Below are 19,674 nucleotides of genomic sequence, written 5' to 3'. Positions count from 1 at the left end.
AATTACTTCTCATGCGAGTCAATGAATATGTAATGAGTTGGAAGGAAAAACGACCACTGGGCCTCTCTGCCTGTATATTTGGAAATACTGTAGAAATAAGATAAATAAATACATCGGATGGTTCAAAGCACAGTTTAGGGGGAAGAAAGGATGTTGTCTGAGTTCATAGGTGCAGATGATGATGATGATGATGATGCATTTCCATTTGGAAATCTCGCCGGTGAAGGCCAGTGGATTGAATTGATAGGAGATGAGTGCGCGGGCGCGGGCGAGAGGGAAGGAGGTGCGAGAAGAAAGCGCTGTTCCTGCACTCCTGCTTGTTGGAGATATTTTCCCTTAGTAGGGCCGATAAAACATTGATTGTTGCAGTTCGTTGACCCGTAAAATTTGGGGGTTACTTTCCTCCGAGGAGCTGAGCATATCATTATGCAAATAGTCATGTGACAGTGATCCGCACCAGTGTGTGTGTGTGTGTGTGTGTGTCAGAGGGGTGACATTCCAACTGCCTGGCTCCTTTGGCGGGAGTTCATCTTTAGACACGCTCGCGCACGCGCACACACTCCAACATAAGGCCGGCGCAGGCAAGCGTGACAACAACTCTCTCAACGGCAAAGAAACAATTGAAATATCAAACAAGTCGAAAAGTTTTCCGTGTCAAGGAGTCCTCCGCGGGTTCGCATTGTGAACGAAACACAGACGAGGAGGGGAAGAAAAAAAAGAAGAAGAGACGATGCACTTAAAGGAGTCACATGAGGATTAAATGAGGCGTCGTCTCAATGCAAGGATTAAGAGCTGACAACTTGACGTGCTAATAAATGGAGGCAAAAATGCTCGAGATCAAAATGCATTTTTTTTTTTAAATTTATTGTCATATTGTAGTGCGAATGAAGTGAGTGTGTGTGTTAAGAGTGGTTGTGAGGGATTCACTTGTACTGTAATCAAGCTAAACGATTTGAAAAGGTTTATTGAGGGGGCGTGATCGGATAGAAAACAAATAAATCGACTTGGCAGACAAAAATGAGGGCACAGCCAATTTTAAACTTTTCGCCTAAATTGTTTAAAAACAAGCTCGAAATAAATGCATTGTTTATGCATTTATTCAACCTCTCTGTTTTATCACAAACACAAAACAACATTTCAAAACTTTCTAGTGTTATGTTTTATTTGTAAATTACACTGTACTGGAAATTGTTCTATTCAAAAAGGGAACCATATGGCTGATTGTACATCAGTGAATAATGTTATAATAGGCCTACCCGATTTTCTGCAATAACACAGTATTTATAGATTGACCAAAAAAACAACAACTTCAAAACAGATTTTAAAAAAATCAAAAAGTGAATTCACCAAACTACACAATGTGCAAAACTTTATTAGCATTTGAAAGCTATGTTGTCATGAATTGAACCAGTGTACAATAACTTTTAAAGAACTTTTTAGAAGAAAAATTAAAACAAAAATATAAATCCATGGCCTTCCGTAAGTGCAGGTATTTTATTAAATGAATACAAAGAAGTATGAAAAATAACATTTTGAAGAGAAATTGGCAAAACAAAATCCCCTTTTTATTTCTTTGCAGGCTGTGCTTTGGATTCCGGCTGCTCTTTCATCTGCAGTTCGATCTCACTTTGGCTTCTTATTAGAAGCACTGAGCCTTGTTTGTTCCCTCAAGGCAACAATATACAATTATGGACAAGGGGAATATGAGCAGACCCCCCCCCCCCTGAAAAACAGAAAGATGAGCAACGCTATCTGGAAACCAAAATCCTCAAATCAAATAATAAGCAAATCATTTTCCCTCCTTTTTTTTTTTTTTTTTGCCGAAACCAGGAGAGATGGGAATCAAATTAAAAGGAAATTAGGCCTTGAAACCATCAGCCACAGTTGTCTCATTACAGCACAAAGATAATCCTCAAAAGCATTAAGCCACACACACACATTTGCACACGCGCAGGACGGGCATGGGGGAGAAAAAGGATTTCACAGCTAAAAGTTAAACAATAGTCAGGATGTGAAGTGAAGGGGGAATAAGGGGAAAGTACATATTTAAGAAAGTGTCTGAGGTATCATGAGATTTGACTCACGTGCCACACATTAGAAGCATATTCTGCTAAGCCTTGAGTGGTTTATGAAACTTAAAAAAAAATGTTATCATGTTTGTGTCACATACTCCAGATTATGCGCGACTGAGCAGCCGGTTGTCACATCTAAGAACACAAGAAAAGGACTTTAAAAATAGATATGTTATACTTTTCTCTAACATCATTCAGGCTTAGAATAATATTGAGATCTTGGATTTGCTGACATGTGTCATCTATTGCGGCTTTGTGAGCGCTGAGAGCTGACTTACGGCTCCTGTTCAAACGCGATATCCCTTAAATCCATTTCATGCTCGACTTTAAGTGATTTTAAATGTGCCGAGTGACCCGCGCAATCGAGGTACTCAACGTACATTTGGATTTGTTTTTAGATCGTCGCGTCCAATCGAGACGATCCAATCACTCGGAGGCAACCATTCGAAACAGTGTAAAAACTTTTTTTTTTTGCACTGTGTCCCCACAATGATGTTTAAGACCATCAAACACATTTAAATGTTAGACAAAGATAGCCCAAGTAAACATAAGATGCAGTACTGGTAAAGAGCAAAATTCAGAAGTCGTCCAGGTTCTGAAGTAACAAAGCAGCCCCAGACTATAAAATTGTTGGTACGTTCGAACAACTTTTGGCTCATCAGTCCACAAAATATTCTCCCAAAAATCAAAGGAGGAGGCCAACAATCAATTTGAGGTCGTCTTAGGTTCCTTTGTGGCCACTTGGACGAGCCGTCGCTGAGCTCTTAGGGTCAATTCTGAAAATCTGACTCTATTTAGAGTGGGACCAAATAGACTCAGTTTAGAGTAGACATAATATTTATACTTGGAGAAGAGTAAAATAAAGAATTGAAAAAAAAAAAAAAAGAGTCACAAACTCATGACCTTTAGCTTGGGAGACAGCCGATCTACTCCCTGAGCCACGCAGTTTCTGCTGTGTGTTAGTATAAGTTGCTCGTGTCAGCTGGAATCTTCCTAACTCCAAGAGGAGAACAAAAACGTTTTTGGTCCCCTCTTGGAGGTAAGCAAACAGTAGGAGGGGCCTAGCTCAGATGCTAGTGTGGCAGTCTCCTAAGCTGAAGGTCGTGAGTTCATTCCTCAACCCTTGAGTGACTTTTATTATTATTTTTTAATTGTTTTTCTAACCGTTTTGGAACGTGACATTTTGTCGCAGCTTTTTGAGATCTTTTGGCAACTTTATTTTGTAAGACATTTTTGATTTAAGTGACTTCTTGATTGAACACATCTGGACGAATTCAGGTTTGGTTATGGTCAGTGAAAACGAAACTGAACTGCTACAGTAGGGGCAAGTACTTTTCCACACCGACCAGCAAATTTAGAATACATTTTTTCTTTAATGAATCAAATCACCATTTAAAAACTGCATTTTATGTTCATTGGGTTATCTTTGTCTGATATTTACATTTGTTTCCATACACCCACTTTATCAAAAGTGGGGAAAGTATGCAACAAAGTAAAAACTTGAGAAGAGAGCAAATACATTTTCACTGCATTGCATTAAGGGAAGAGGAATATGTACATAACTAAATTGCAGGTACGTTTCAAAATTGAGCTTGGTAAAAGAATTTGAAAAGTTGTGCATGTGGGAGTTCGACAATGAAATCATAAAAACAACACAACAAATGTTGAACACACTTATTACAAACAATTATGGCAAGATAAAAAAAAAAATAAGCAAGAAAATAAAAGTTTTATCTACTCTGACTGCAGGGCGGTTGATGCGAGGTGTACCACAGGGCACTGTACCCAGCCCACGTCATCTCTTAGGCTGTACAACCCCTTGGGAAGCACAAACTCCCACACATATAGCTTTGACAGTTACGCTCATTTAGAAGCAAAACAAAATGTTCTTGTGATGTACGCAACGCTGAATCGAACCTTTGTCTCTTACCAAAACAAAACCAACAATAAATAGGCTGGTGTGTAACGCCGAAAGGGAGAAACAACACTCAGGGAGCGGAACAAGGAGGTCAGAGAAGCTTGAAAAAAAAAATACCCAAAACCTTAGCCTCCTTTATTTGTAATCCCTCCCGTACACTCTACACTATCGCTCCAATTAAGTCATTGCTGTTTTACAAATCTTGGTGTTTGCTTTTGAGGGAGCTGCTGCGCGTGGTAACCGTGTTGGATGTCTCCTCTGCCTCCTCGTCCTCTTTCGCCTCCACGACCTCACCGAAGAACCTGAAGATGGAGTCAAAACTCATCCAGGAGGTCAACTCGTGCCGTTCTGTGCCTACACACAAAAAAAACACACACACACACACACACAAACTTTACCAGGAGAAAACTTTCAAATCAAAGGCAACTGCAGAAAGAAAGAAACATTCTCTTGAATATTGCTCACAAATCTGTCCAAATCTTTTGTTAGTGAGCACGTCTTCTTTGCCGAGATAATTCAACCACTTCACAGGTAGGGATGCGCTGACAAATTTTCTTTTTAGCTTCTAAGATCAAACATTGATGAAAGCCAAAAGGACTTTAAGACTTTCTGGTCCCTTGGTTGCACTTCTCAGGCCTGAATCATGAGAGTCAGAACAGCCTATGACCCGCTGGTCCAATGGGACAGACTTGATATGTTATCCAAGCAGATCGCTGATAATCAACACCACTGCTTGGTCTTCTTTCCATTTCAGGCCTTCCAAACAAAACCACAGTTATGCACAAAGGACGCACTAAGCGAAACCAGTGGAGCGGTCCTGCTTGGGTTCTAAAGAGTCGATTGAGGGAAGTGGAGGTGGAAGTGGGGAGAGGCGACTACTCGTGCTGGGTTTCTTCCAGGTTAGCCAGTTCCCAAGTTGGGGTCGCACTGCATTTGGAAATCTGGTACGTGCCCCTCAGGTTCCTTTCGAGTGACTTTTGTATCTTCTAAGCAGGTGACTGCTGCAACAGACAACCGTGGCTTGGCGGCGGAGCGTCCGCCATGAGGACAGCTTGTGGCTGCGGGCCAACATATTCCTACACTTGCTCAAAAGTCAGAGCGGGAGGATCCAAAAAGAACTTCTGAAGTCTGATTCATTTCGGTTGGAATTTTTTTTTTTTTTTGCGAATAATAGCATTAGAAATAATTGGTTTCAGGGTCAAAATGTTGCTGTTATAAAACCTTTATTTATTCTTTAGGCACAGGCATTAAAAACGGAATTACGGTAACTTTCTAAGGTCATATTTTTAACTTTCACACAAAACTCGTAACGCAATTTATTTCAGTTTTGTTTTTGACGATACAAGCTGATATTTTGCTTTGAATTTGAGATTGAAAAAAAAAAAGAAAAAGCGAACTCAAGTCATCGCAGCAAGCAATTGGGTTGATAATAGGGCGCAACCTATTGATTTTTGACCATTTTGAAAACTAATCAAAGTAAAAAAAAAATCTGACAATATTGCAACTATTTTCCCAAGATCCTCTTTCCCATGCAACACAAGCAATACATGAATCTGTTAAACTAACAAACAATAAATAAAAATACAAATTGTAGAAAATAACAAGCTCATGTGGACTGACCAAAATGTATAGATTTTTGAAAAACAATTTTTTTTTTTTTGCCAAATTGTGATTTATGAGGTTTCGGCGCAATGTCAGCGATATGTAAAAATGTCAGCAACTTTGCAATCTGAAAATTGTATTACACACACAAAAGTCTAAATTGAAGTTGTCTGTAGTAATAGTTTGATGTGAATGTCGTATAGTGCATTTTTTTTATGGTTACATACTAAATTGCCACACACGCACACACACACACACACACAACAACCTTGAGGCTAGAAACTGAAGCTGCTTAGCGAGTACCTGTAACTGAACTTGAGAACACTCCTTTTCTTTCTTTCTTTCTTTTTTTTTTTTACCTCCCAGCGGGAGATTAAATTTTTCATTGCAGCTATTTCGACTTTTGTGTTTACAGATAGAAGAATGAGTGAACACATCCCTGGAAGTAATGCGTTTTTCTGTTTTGAATCTTTTTTTTTTTTTTTTTATCTGCATACTTAAGACTTACTTTTTTGTTGCTACCTGTATTTGTTTGTGACGATAAGAATATTGAAATAGGCTCTCCTAATTTTCTACGGAGGATTAAAAAAGGATAAGCCTCGTATCTAAAATCAGTTCACGCAGCGAGCGGAAAAATGTAGAAAAGTGCAACCTTGCGTTCCTGCTTTCTCCTTCTTCCTCCTCCTCTCCACTGCGGACGGGGGATTGGCTATAAAAAGATAGACTAGAAGGCCGCCGGGATACAATTAGGAAGCACCTTAAAGGCTCTCTCACCGTCGACGGGCCTCTGCTGACCACTGCGCTGACCCCATGTTTATTAGATTGACCTCTGCCTGGATGCATTAATAGAGATGTCGTGTGTGTGTGTTTGTGTGTGCGTGTACAAGACCGGCGAGCTTGGCCGTAAACTTCGGCGCTTTCTGCGGTGTTTGAGCTTTCTGTTGAGTTTGAGAGAGGGGATGGGGGGGGGGGGGGTGGTGTCGGGTTCAGGATCGAAGTCATCACCTTGGGTCATGTTTAGCCATCTGACAATCATGAGAGCAAACGAGCCGACATTCTCGGCGAGTGCGCTCCCCGTGCAGGGCTCCCTTTAAACATGCGCCTCTGGAAAAGCCAAACACAACCTTCTCACACCGCTTATCTATCATTTATATCCAATTGGAGGCAAAATGTTCCTCTCTCGCTACTTCTGACTTGTGTTTTGTCCTTTTTTTTTTATTCCCCCCCCCCAGCACAAGCGATCAATGCCGCGGCGCTCTACCGTTCACCCTGAACTGGCGGTGAACTCCCACCGAACGCCGGCGGGCTCTTCACCCTATCCCGCCACTTGGGGGTCACCAGGGGGGGCGTCGCTGTGCCAATATGCAGATGAGCCCGTGCCCCTCCGATGACTCTGGTCTTAAGCCCCGCCCCCCCTCTATAGGGTGGTGGCTAACAACGCTCGTACACATCAACCTGCTCTGACAAGCTAAATAGGCCTTTAACAGCGTAAGCACACCCTTCAATTAATTGCCAAAGTGTGTCGCACCTAATGGATGTTGTCAGAGATGCAATGTGATCACTGATTTACAGGCTGACCCCCCCGATGGTCAGCCACTAAAGACTGAAAGGGTGGTGGTGAGTTGATTACCTCAGCGATGTTACAAATCAAGTTAATATCTTCAAAAGATGTGGGGATCAATGAGGTGTCATCCAGCCTTACACTGTGAGTGTAAAGTGACCCCATAAACATGACAGGACAACGTTTTAGCAGTTGAGTAAAAATGTATATCAAGAGATAAGTGGATTTATTTATGAGCAATTAAACTAAAACACGGCAATAATAAAATCAATCATGGAAATATTTTGGGTAGTTTGCAGCACAGATGTTGACAATAAAGCTCAGGCCTTACCACAATTATTATAACGACACAACTCTTTTAAAGTGATAAATGCAATACTATATAAATATATTGAACATTTATTACAAACCAAACCAAAAAGTTGGGTCATTTTGTAGAAAACAACTGAAAAAGTTGGGTTATTTTGTACAAGACAAGCAAAAAATTTGGGTCGCTTTGTACAAGACAACCCTAATAATTGTGTCACGTTGTACAAGACAATCCTAAAAAAATTGGGTCGTTTTGTACAAGACATGCCAAAAATTTGTGTCGCGCTGTACAAGACAACCCCTCCAAAATTGGGTAGTTTTGTACAAGACAACCCCAAAAATTGGATCGTTTTGTCCAAGACCAGCAAAAAATTTGGGTCGCTTTGTACAAGACAACCCTAATAATTGTGTCACGTTGTATAAGACAACCCCTAAAAAAATTGGGTAGTTTTGTACAAGACCAGCAAAAAATTTGGGTCGCTTTGTACAAGACATGCCAAAAAATTGTGTCGCGCTGTACAAGACAACCCCCCAAAAATTGGGTAGTTTTGTACACGACAATCCGAAAAATTGGGTCGTTTTGTACAAGACAAGCCAAAAAATTGTGTTGCGCTGTACAAGACAACCCCTCCAAAATTGGGTAGTTTTGTACAAGACAACCCCAAAAATTGGGTCGTTTTGTCCAAGAACAGCAAAAAATTTGGGTCGCTTTGTACAAGACAACCCTAATAATTGTGTCACGTTGTACAAGACAACCCCTAAAAAAATTGGGTAGTTTTGTACAAGACATGCCAAAAAATTGTGTCGCGCTGTACAAGACAACCCCCCCAAAAATTGGGTAGTTTTGTACACGACAATCCGAAAAATTGGGTCGTTTTGTACAAGACAAGCCAAAAAATTGTGTTGCGCTGTACAAGACAACCCCTCCAAAATTGGGTAGTTTTGTACAAGACAACCCCAAAAATTGGGTCGTTTTGTCCAAGAACAGCTAAAAATTTGGGTCGCTTTGTACAAGACAACCCTAATAATTGTGTCACGTTGTACAAGACAACCCCTAAAAAAATTGGGTAATTTTGTACAAGACATGCCAAAAAATTGTGTCGCGCTGTACAAGACAACCCCCCAAAAATTGGGTAGTTTTGTACACGACAACCCGAAAAATTGGGTCGTTTTGTACGAGACAAGCCAAAAAAATTGTGTTGCGCTGTACAAGACAACCCCCCCAAAATTGGGTCATTTTGTACAAGACCAGCAAAAAATTTGGGTCGCTTTGTACAAGACAACCCTAATAATTGTGTTACGTTGTATAAGACAACCCCTAAAAAAATTGGGTCGTTTTGTACAAGACAAGCCCAAAAATTGTGTTGCGCTGTACAAGACAACCCCCCCAAAATTGGGTCATTTTGTACAAGACCAGCAAAAAATTTGGGTCGCTTTGTACAAGACAACCCTAATAATTGTGTCACGTTGTACAAGACAACATCTAAAAAAATTGGGTAGTTTTGTACAAGACAAGCCAAAAAATTGTGTTACGCTGTACAAGATAACCCCTCCAAAATCGGGTAGTTTTGTTCAAGACCAGCAAAAAAACGCTTTGTACAAGACAACCCAAAAAAGGGATCATTGTGTATAAGCCAAACCAAAAAATTGGGCCGTGTTGTACAAGACAACCCAGATAATTGGTTAAAGTCGTGGATCAGTCCATTTTTGACCCATATTGGGTTAATTTTGACATAGCTGTTTCTAGACTTAAAGAAGAAGCAGCATACTTCTGCAATAAAAATGTAATTTATTTGAAAGCTTTCAACACATCTTAACCAGCGGCGCCGATAATTATAGAGGGCACTGCATGCCTTACTTTATCGTGAAATGTTTCCGCCCTGTGATAGGCAGTTGACTGTAACCCTAACCAGTCAACTCAATGAGCATAAACACTATAGAAAATAAATGGCTGGATGGAGTGCGTCACAAAACGGCACAAGTTCCAAATAGATTAGGGTTAACGAATAAATGCAAGTTCCTAAGCTTGAGTCAGATACACAAACATGATATCAGGCCACTTGCGTGCTCTCCACTTAGGGTCATGACAGAATTTCAGCCAAACTCCTGACCTCAGGCTTTGTTTTCAAGCCTTGTGTGTGTGTGTGTGCGCGCGGAGGCTGTATCACTTTTGCCCCAGCCGCGCTGTGTATCTGATCCCTGATATTTAGCCTCGTCCTCTGTCACAGCCACTGTAGACCTCTCAGGGTAATTGACTGACTGTTTGATCCCGCGTGTCTACACTCCTACACAGCGATTTGCCACTTGCAAGCAATTCCTCATGCGTGGCGCGCGCACGCACACGCTCACACTCGCATGTGCCCTCCTCTACCGACGAACGCGCGCGGTCGTTATCGTTTGTGTGCAGCGGGGAAAGGGAACAAGAGAGGAGGAGAGCTGTTAAAAAGGAAACACAGAAACTCCTCCATAGCTATGGGCCATGCTTTCTTCCCGCGCAGCAAACGCCGCATGCTGTTACAAATGGTAATCTGCTCTGATTGTCACCAATTTCAAAACAAACGCTAGGTGACTGAAAAGCCAAAGTGACGCCCCGAGTGATACTCCGACAGAAAGCCTGAATCAAAGCGTGCCGACTATAATTAGGTTCCATCTGGCCGACATTATTTAAAGTTGCAACAGTTAATTGCTTGTGTACAAATGGCCCATTTATTTGAATCAAACTCTTTTTTTTCCAGTGATTCGTAATTACACTGATGCAAAGAGGGGCCATTTTTTTGTAAAACACTTATTAAGAGGACTTTGGGACATGGAGAACTTAAAGTGATGATTTTTTTTCAGAAGGTGAATTACATTTCTTTAAACAATTAATATACTGTAAAAACAAGTGGGCCAAAATAACCCAATTTGGGTCAAAAATGGACGGATCCAGCGGATCCACAAGTTGGGTGCTTTTGATGCAACTTTCTAGGTTGATTTGCACAAAATTTAGTACAAGAAGACCTAGTATTTATTTGTTTTGTACAAGTCAACCCTACAAAATTGGGTCATTTTGTATAAGACAATCCAAAAAAAAAAAAGAGGTAGTTTTGTACTTTGAATCTGTCGGTTCAAAAACTGGACCGACTCAGTAAGTTGGGTCAGGTTTACCCAACTTTGGGTTGTTTTGTACAAAACGATCCAATTTTTGGGGTTGTCTTGTACAAAATGACTCAAAATTGGGTGAATGTTTAACCCCAAAAATAACCCAAAACAGACCCAATTAAAAATAATAATAGCAAAAAAATAAAGAGTTGTTCTGTACAAATTCATCCAAAAATGTGGTCAAATTGACCCAAGTGGTCAAATTTTTGACCCAAATTGGGGTTATTTTGACCCAGTAGTTTTAAAAGTGTATAAAACAACCCCCAAAATTCGGTTGTTTTGTTTAAGACAATCCCCCCCAAAAAAAGGAAAAAAAGGGTCATTTTGTAGTTTTGTACTTTTTCAAACTGTTGGGTCAAAAGCTGAACCGACACATTGACTTGGGTCAGGTTTATCGACAACAAAGAGTTGTTCTGTACAAATTCATCCAGAAAATTTGGTCAAATTTTTGACCCAAAATTGGGTTGTTTTTGACCCAGTAGTTTTAAGAGTGTATAAAAACAACCCCAAAAATTGGGTCGTCTTGTACAGGGCAAACCCAAAAATTGGGTCATTTTGTAAAAGACAACCCAAAAAGTTGACCAAATTGGGTCAATTTTCACCTAACTGTTTTTAGAGTGTAAAGTGCCTTTACAAGTGTGTTAAACATTTCATGAAGTCCAATTTAAACAAAGGAGCTAGTGAAAGATTTAATCAGTTAGAGTAGAAATGACAAAATGGAGTAGCAAAAAGGGCAGATGATATTAAATCACGCAGAAGTAAACATTTTCTCATTTCCTTTTTGAGCACAAACAAAGCATTTTCTTATCAATTTCCTAACGACGGTAACCTAAGCTTTTGTTTTATCTCGGTGTGGGGGCCAGTCAGCGAGCGCATTTTGGAGCGATCCCTTGCTGGATGTAACCTTAGCCGTGCCGCTGTTTGTGGAAACTATCTGTTGCATAGATCAGCGGAGGGGAATCGCTATCTGTATCCTGCTTGTCAGACGGTCGGATTTCCGCCGCTGACGCTCTCTGGTATTAAACGATCTTTCGCATCGTGTGTGTGTGTGCGTTCGTAGGTAGCGCCATTTTGCGTAGTTTCTTCTCACACGCGGGAAGGTCAAGAATGTCGTTTGCCCCCCCCCCCCCCCCCCCCCCCGTGAGGCTGTGGGCCATGTTGCCACTGGAGATGAGGTCAAAGGGAGCCGGGCAGGTGACAGCTGACAGAAACTCGGCCCTCTCCAAGAAAACATGCAACCCTTGTCTTCACTCCTAAAGCTAATTAAATCCAAATCTATCCTGCTCTTTATTGCCGCTGCACAATTTCCACTCAGGGTGATGACATCCACAACTGACATGCTCTTAACTCTTTGACTGCCAAAAACGTTAAATAACGTTTAGTAAAATCCTATGGAGGAGTGCCAAAGACGTTAAAAGACATTTGTTTCAAAACAGAGGTGAAACTAACCATTTTCTATTGTTGATTACTGAAAAAGGGAATAAGGTAGAAACAAACTTTTTTTTCTGATGAAAGATGAGAGTCCAATCTTTCATTTGGTAGTATGTGTGTTTCCATAGTCCAAACACATAATTTTCTGTGGACCTTGAAAGATCAGTCAAAATGCTTAAATGGGCTGGCACTGGCGACATCCCTTTTCTGAAAACGTCTGGTAGTCAAAGAGTTAATCAGGAATTGTTTACGCCATCCCCTGTTAGGCATCTAATTCTTAATAAAAATCAACATATCGCTAAGGTTTAACACCTTGACAATAAGAACGGCAGAAAATATTGAGGAAAAACAACTAGACAATCTACCGATTATCAAAACAGAGCTTGTTTTCACGCTACGGCTCCTCCTCCTCGAATGCAAATCATTTTTAATGCTAGTCCGTTAAGTGGGATCTGCGTTTTCCCCTTCGTACTGCTTTTAATTACTTGTCTTATTATTGTGTGCTGTTGTTGGACAAAAACAAGGCAGAACTCATTAAACGCCTCAAGATGAGGAACCGGAATCGTTAGTTGCGGGGACTCACTTTGAATTCAAAACAGCAGAGGCAAACATTGAGAGAAAGCAGAATGTCATTGAAATAATAAGCAACTTTAGATTCAATTTCTAGGAGAAACTAATGTAACTAAGTAAAACCAACACTTCATGTTTAGTTTCATGAAAAACTGTCCTTGTAGACAAGTGAAAACATGAAAGGAGGTAGAAAGTAATACACAGCGTTGAAGTTTATTTTCTATGTCCCTCGCGTCACATCATCTCGCCTTCCCTCCTTGACACCTCCCACCCAGACACTAAGTGGTTTTTTTTTCATATTGATGTGAATAAGTGGCCTTGGCTTTCAAAAAGGACCCTCACTTTTATAGACTTGGAGAGGAGTAGTTACAAGATAACCCCAAACCCAAGGACAGCGCGGGCTATTTGATAGCAGTGTCGAACTCTGCCCTCTTTTCTTCGCTGCAAAAACGAAAGCCCAAACATGCTTTGGCCTCGACAGCATCGTTCTGTCAATTGTTTGATTCTGATCCACGCAGATGGGATCAGATGTTTTAAAGTAAAAAAAAAAGAAAAAAAAAAAAAGAAGGGTTATTGGTAACAGTTGCACTTCATTGAGTCTTTATCCTTCGCAATAAGAAAGTGATGGAATACACGGTAGATGAGTGGTTAGCACATACGCCTCGCTGTTCTGAGGTCGCGGTTCAAATCTCAGCTCTGACATCCGTGACATCCAACATATTCCAATACTAATGAAAGTGGACTATACAGTTATACAAAACTATCAAGCATCAACTGGTATTTATTTATTTTTTTTCCTGGAGAGCTCAGTATTGTTCATTCGGTAATTTTACCGATTTGACATGTCATCATCATTGCTCTCTCTTTTTTATTATTATTATTATTTTTTATTTATTTTTTTGTATGTGGGTGAGTATGTGTATGTGTGTGTGTGCGTGCGTGCGTGCGTGCGTGCGAGTGTGTGTGTGAAAAAAAAAAAAAAAAAAAAAAGCATCAACTGGTATGAATTCCTCAATAAACAAGAAGACTGATTTGCAATAAAAGCTGAGTCACATTCAACACAGGCAAGCAAATATAATTCCAAACGTTAACTATAACTGAAAAGACGTAGGAAGAAGTAGGGATGTTTACAACACAAAAATAATACATGCTAGAATGTGCACTGCACTGATAAAAGACAAAGTAGAATTGTGTGACAACTTGACAAAACAGGATTTACGTGTGTGTGACGTCATGACCAAAAAAGGTATTCATGTCACTTTTATGATGGGGGCAACAATACAGGAAGTGCAACCGTGACATTTTCAAAACAGGAAGCAGGATCGGTGACGCACCAAAAATAATACAATATATGTATGTATCGTAACTCTAAAAATAAAAGTAGGTACAAATTAACAGTAGGCTACTTCATTTCTTTTTGCTTGCAGTCTAAGTGTAATCAACATTAGCACACTTGTCAACATCGCACAGGCCTCCTTGCATGTCCAGGCCCTTTTGTTGCATATGCAGCACAACTGGTTGGACCTTAAATGACAAACACTGCGGGGCTGCTAGCTCGCCTGACACCTTTTTGTTTTTTGTCTTACTGAGGGGCCATTGAAGAGCTTCTGTTTCTACAGTATGACGATGATTATTGGCTATAACACATGCATGTAACAGGGATGTGATTTGACCAAAGTGAAATTATCTGAAAATTTAGCCGGGGGTCTGGGGGCGAGTTTTTAAGTACTTTCAATGCACTCACATGACAAAGAAATAGACAAAACAACAGCATAAATTTTCAATGTATATTGAACTATCCCATATAAAATGGCAGTTTTAGTCAACTCAAAATCAGTCACATTCAAAAACATTGGACTGCCTTTGCTTTTAAAAACTATCACTGAGAATATCATCATATCTAACTAATGTGATTACTAAGTTAACACATAAATAATGTTGAAGAGTTCAAATTTCATGAACAAATAATTGTATCATGACCAAATGAAAAGTAACTCATATTAGAGCATACCACAAATGTCTTTGTTATAGCAGAAGATGTTATCTGTCGGAGTCATGTGCATACACAATGAACTAAAAAAAAAAAAAAAGAAAAAAAAAAAGATTTTTTTTTGGGGGGGGGGGGGGGATAAAAAAAGCGGAATTCCGCGAATTAGCGGAAAAATCACATCCCTGATGTAAATGTAGAAATGAAAAAAATAAAATAAAAATTCGTAGGCACAAATGCACACATTTCGCGCGACATACTCACTAGTTTCGAGGCAAAAATCACAACACGCAGCCTTGCCAAAGACTGGACTGAGTATGCGCACACTCAAATATATCACGGGAATCACATCAAGCCGCACACTGGCTGCCCCCACTTCACTATACTACACTCACTCCACGCGCACACAAGCGCACAACCTCAGCTCCACTTCAACACAATGAGGTCTGAAACACGCAGACACGCACGCAGCAGACTCTCCTTGGCACCTTTAAGGACAATGCCGGGCATAGAGAAGCGCACACACTTGCACACAAATATACACCCTTCTACAATTTGAGACATGCACACATCATTGAGTGACAAAAGAGGTGGTGGAGGAGGGAAGGGGTACGAGAGGCCCCCCCCCCCCCACCCCCCTGCACCTGTAAGAAAGACAGGCTGCTTTCAGTGTCAATGCTGACTGAATAGACAGCCTTGAGAGTGAGAACCCCCCAACCTAGCGCGCGCACACACCTTGCATGGAGGCCTCCTTCAATAACTAGTGCAAGTTCAATACAACAATGCCAAAATCATTGTCCAATGCAAGGTAATATTTCATACCTGAAGGTATTATACTCTGGGAACATGCAATAGTTCACGGTAATATTTGAAATTATTATTATTTTTTTTTTTAAATGACCAACCTTGGGCTGTAAATGTCTCACTCTGCCCTCACCATTTTCAGCGCTTATAAACCGAATAAAAACATATCATCTTATAATTTCTCCACAATAGATTGCAGAACATTCATGTCCTTGAACAAGTGCAGTCATGACCAGCATTTGGTCTTTAGAACAGATTCTGGGTGAGTTCAGCTGCATCACATATATGAATGCTAGTTCATGTGATGACATGTCACTTGTGTCAGTGATGACACTAGACTTTTCGACGTCAAGGAGAGAAAGTAAGTAACCTTGAAGGCCATACATGATATTTTACTTTACAAATATTTTTTATGAATATACTCACAATGATATTTTTATTATGCTAGATGGCAAACATATTTTCTTCTTCTAATGTTACCCGCCAGCGCCATGCTTGGTCAAAATGTGTGCACACTGCATTGCAAGAAGCGATTTTCAGAGACGCGCCGGGAAACTTTATGAATAAAAGTAAGCAAAAATATCAATTCCGACGCCATCAATTTGGATAGTGTAGAAAATGCTATGGAAAATAAAGCTAATTAATACCCCTTATAGTGTGAAGGCTGTATGGTGTAAGTTTATACTTTAGTTAAATAATATTATTTAAAATTGCACTACAAAAAAGCCTACGGTTTCCAATGCCAAAAAATATTTTTGATAAATTTTTTGTGTATATAATTGTAGGCTCTGCTTTTAAGTGTTGTTGCTCCGTGCATGTGAAAGGAGCAGTGGTTTGAAAGTTTATAATTAATGTAAAATTACTGTAAAATCTTTATTTATTTTAAGTAAACTGTCTGCAGTGACGGTCAATAACCCTTTCAAAACCCGAATACCGGCAATATTCGTGTTTTGAAAGTCCATGAAAATACACGCAAAACCCGGATATATTAATACTTCATTGGAAAGGATCACTGGCAGCACAGCAACACACTTTACGAGCGAGGAGGAAACTGACTACTTTATTAGTATGGTGAGCGAAATGAAAATGTCTTTGATTTAACGGTGAAGAAACAGAAATGATATCTATTTGCGCCTTGACGACATCTGTACCGTTGCGATTTAGGAGGGGATCGATCACATGATCTACGTACGTAAACGGGTCATTCCGAATTTTTCATAAACTGGAATTTTGACCTTAACCCAAATTTTGAAAGCATGTAAACATAGTCAATGTTTCGCTTTATATGTTAGCATTAAGATTTGGATTTTCATGAAATGAAATTATATTTGGTTGGACATTTTGGTGTTAAAATATACAATGTTCAATTCTCTTTTTGTGCCAGTTTTTACAGTAAACTTCAAGTGCGAGAAAGCAATAAGGAATGCTTAAAAAGTGTGTTTGTATACAGGGAGTCCTCGAGCTACGTCGTACGCGGCCTACGTCGTTTCGACTTTACGGCGCCCGTCCCTCGTCCGTGGCACTTTTTTAAAAAAAAAATAATTTCCCACAGTAATCACACAATTTTAAAGTAGTTAAAGTTGTGTTGTTGTTACTTCCAGCAACGGAGTCCATCGAGCAGGTCGGCTCGCCATCAGGCGCGTCACATTTTCGTGTTTAAGTTCCCATTAGCTCTGCTTTGCCGTCCATCAGCAATGAATGTCCGTGCGGAAACACGAAATATCGGTTCCGGCTCTTCCGGGTCACACAAATATGTTTAAAAAAAAATTATTGTACAAAGTATTTTGATGTAAATATCAACTTAAGCGGTGAAATCCGACATAAGTCGAAATTCGGGTTACATCGCCAGCGTAGGAACGGACCTCGTCCGTAACTCGAGGACTCCCTGTATATGGCCTCTATAATGTGATTCGTATCGTATATTGGTACCCTCAGTGATAAACGGGGTTCTTGCATTATCTTTGGACGGTGTACATGTAGTGAACCTAATGTCAGTGGGTTACATTACGCATTTTTGTGTGGGCGCCAGGGTACGAGAAGTGGATGTGACAACCATAAAAACCTGTAATTCTCCCACCCTTTCCACCGCAACGGACATTTAACATCGGAATAGACTCAGAGAGCACCACGTGAGCCTCAAGTGGCTTTTTGTCTCAAACGGGCACCCACACATACACCTGCTATTCACATTTCCAGCTACTTGTCAAACGACCTTGTGATCCCGTGCTATCCGGAGAGGGGAAAGTTGTGCGTACGTGTGACAGTGTGTGTGTTTTTTTGCGTGTGTTTATGTGCGAAGAGAACGAAGGCCGGTGGTCGGGGAGGTGCGCAAAAGAGAGGACAGGAGATGAAGTAGGGAGAAGAGGAGTGAGGTCAGGTGGGGGAGGAGCAGGTCAGGGGTGGAGATAGCAGGGAGTGGGTGTCGAGGGCGGGACGGGTCTGAAATAGATCACTTAAGGGAACAAAGTGTAATTAATGGGTCACCGTAGATAAGAGGGCTCTGGCCCTATCGGGGGAATGTGCTAATGGAGTTGACACACACTCAACAAGATCAGTGAACGACTCCTATTTATTGTATGCGTATGTGTGAGAGAGTGAACGTGGGTTGTGCACTTTCATGCTACGTGCACACCGAACACGTTTGGAGCATCCCTGGCAGCGCATTTCAAAATTGTTCATTTTCATGTATTCATTTTCTTGGTAAGCATAAAACTAGACTGGAATTTGAGGAAATGCATGCTGACAAAAAACAAAACCTGGAGCTTTTTGGTAAAGGCACATAATGACTAATATGACGAATGACTATGACTAACATAATGTATCGGTCCGTTGTGGTGAAGAAGGAGCTGAGCCGAAAGGCAAAGCTCTCGATTTACCGGTCGATCTACGTTCCTACCCTCACCTACGGTCACGAGCTGTGGGTCGTGACCGAAAGAACAAGATCCCGGATACAAGCGGCCGAAATGAGTTTCCTCCGCAGGGTAGCCGGGCTCTCCCTTAGAGATAGGGTGAGAAGCTCGGTCATCCGAGAGGGACTCAGCGTCGAGTCGCTGCTCCTCCACGTTGAGAGGAACCCAGTTGAGGTGGCTCGGGCATCTGGTTCGGATGCCTCATGGGCGCCTCCCTGGGGAGGTGTTCCGGGCATGTCCTACCGGCAGGAGGCCCCGGGGACGACCCAGGACACGCTGGAGAGACTATGTCTCTCGGCTGTCCTGGGAACGCCTTGGGGTCCCGTCGGATGAGCTGGCTGAAGTGGCTGGGGAGGGGGAAGTCTGGGCTTCCCTGCTAAAGCTGCTGCCCCCGCGACCCGACCCCGGATAAGCGGAAGAAGACGGACGGACGGACATAATGACTACATTTACATGCAGTCAATATTCGTCGGGTTAAGGTTAGAATTCCGGTTTCTGAAACAATCGAGGTAACACGTTTACATGCGTGGTGGAAAGAGTTACTCCCGTTTACATGCTCATTTGTGCTCGATTGGAATAACCCGTTCGGACTGCGATGCGGAGACAACGTAATTACGTAAATAACGTCATTTTTGCTTTTAACTTACTATACGTTGAATAAAATACATTATATTTACAGGTATGTCACTTACCGGGATTCTTCCTCGCTCCAGAAGTGTGGTTCTTTGCTTTGTTGACATCGGCTTGAGTATTTATAGTTGGGTTACACGCCAAAAGCACGGACAATATACTTGTATTTACTGTATGTGTATATAGGCATTAACTCATTCACTGCCATTGACGTCAAAAATTTATTTGAACTATTTCTATTAGTTTAACATTTTTTCCACTTTTGTTAACAAGAGTATGAAAATCTAGAATATTTTTTTTTTATTGTACTATTAGAACAGATATAAAATTTGTGATTAATTGTGAATTAACTAGTGAAGTCTTGGGATTAATTACGATCAAAAATTTTAAGTCGCGTCAGGCGATTCAATTTTTTAATTGTAAATAATCGCATGACTTCAATAGTTAACTCACGATTAATCACACAGTTTTCATACTCTTGTTAACAAAAGTGGGAAAAAAATGTTAAACTAATAGAAATAATTGAAATAAATGTTTGACTTTTATAGCTGTCAGTGGCAGTGAATGAAATAAAAAAAGAAAAGAAAAGAAAACATTATTAAAAATTTGGGGCGTCAGGCGATTAAAATTTGTAATCACAATTAATCGCAAATTTTATATCTGTTCTAATAGTACAATAACAAAAATATTCTAGTTTTTCATACTCTTGTTAACAAAAGTGGAGATTTTTTTTTTGAAAC

The 19,674-nt window shown here is 40.6% G+C and overlaps 1 protein-coding gene across 3 annotated transcripts in view; it reads right to left on the bottom strand.

Moving 5' to 3' along the window:
- Positions 1–1,081: 1,081 nt before the first annotated feature.
- arb2a (ARB2 cotranscriptional regulator A) overlaps positions 1,082–19,674 on the bottom strand; it is a 170,658-nt gene continuing 152,065 nt past the window's right edge. For all 3 annotated transcript variants that reach the window (XM_077561614.1, XM_077561615.1, XM_077561616.1), the window contains exon 11: positions 1,082–4,344. In XM_077561614.1, coding sequence (XP_077417740.1) covers positions 4,184–4,344 — 161 coding nt within the window. In that variant the 3' untranslated portion in view covers positions 1,082–4,183. The remainder of the gene's footprint in view (positions 4,345–19,674) is intronic.

This window comes from Vanacampus margaritifer, chromosome 3, assembly GCF_051991255.1.
Source record: "Vanacampus margaritifer isolate UIUO_Vmar chromosome 3, RoL_Vmar_1.0, whole genome shotgun sequence".
NCBI lineage: Eukaryota > Metazoa > Chordata > Actinopteri > Syngnathiformes > Syngnathidae > Vanacampus > Vanacampus margaritifer.
This window is presented reverse-complemented; position numbering and strand designations above follow the sequence as displayed.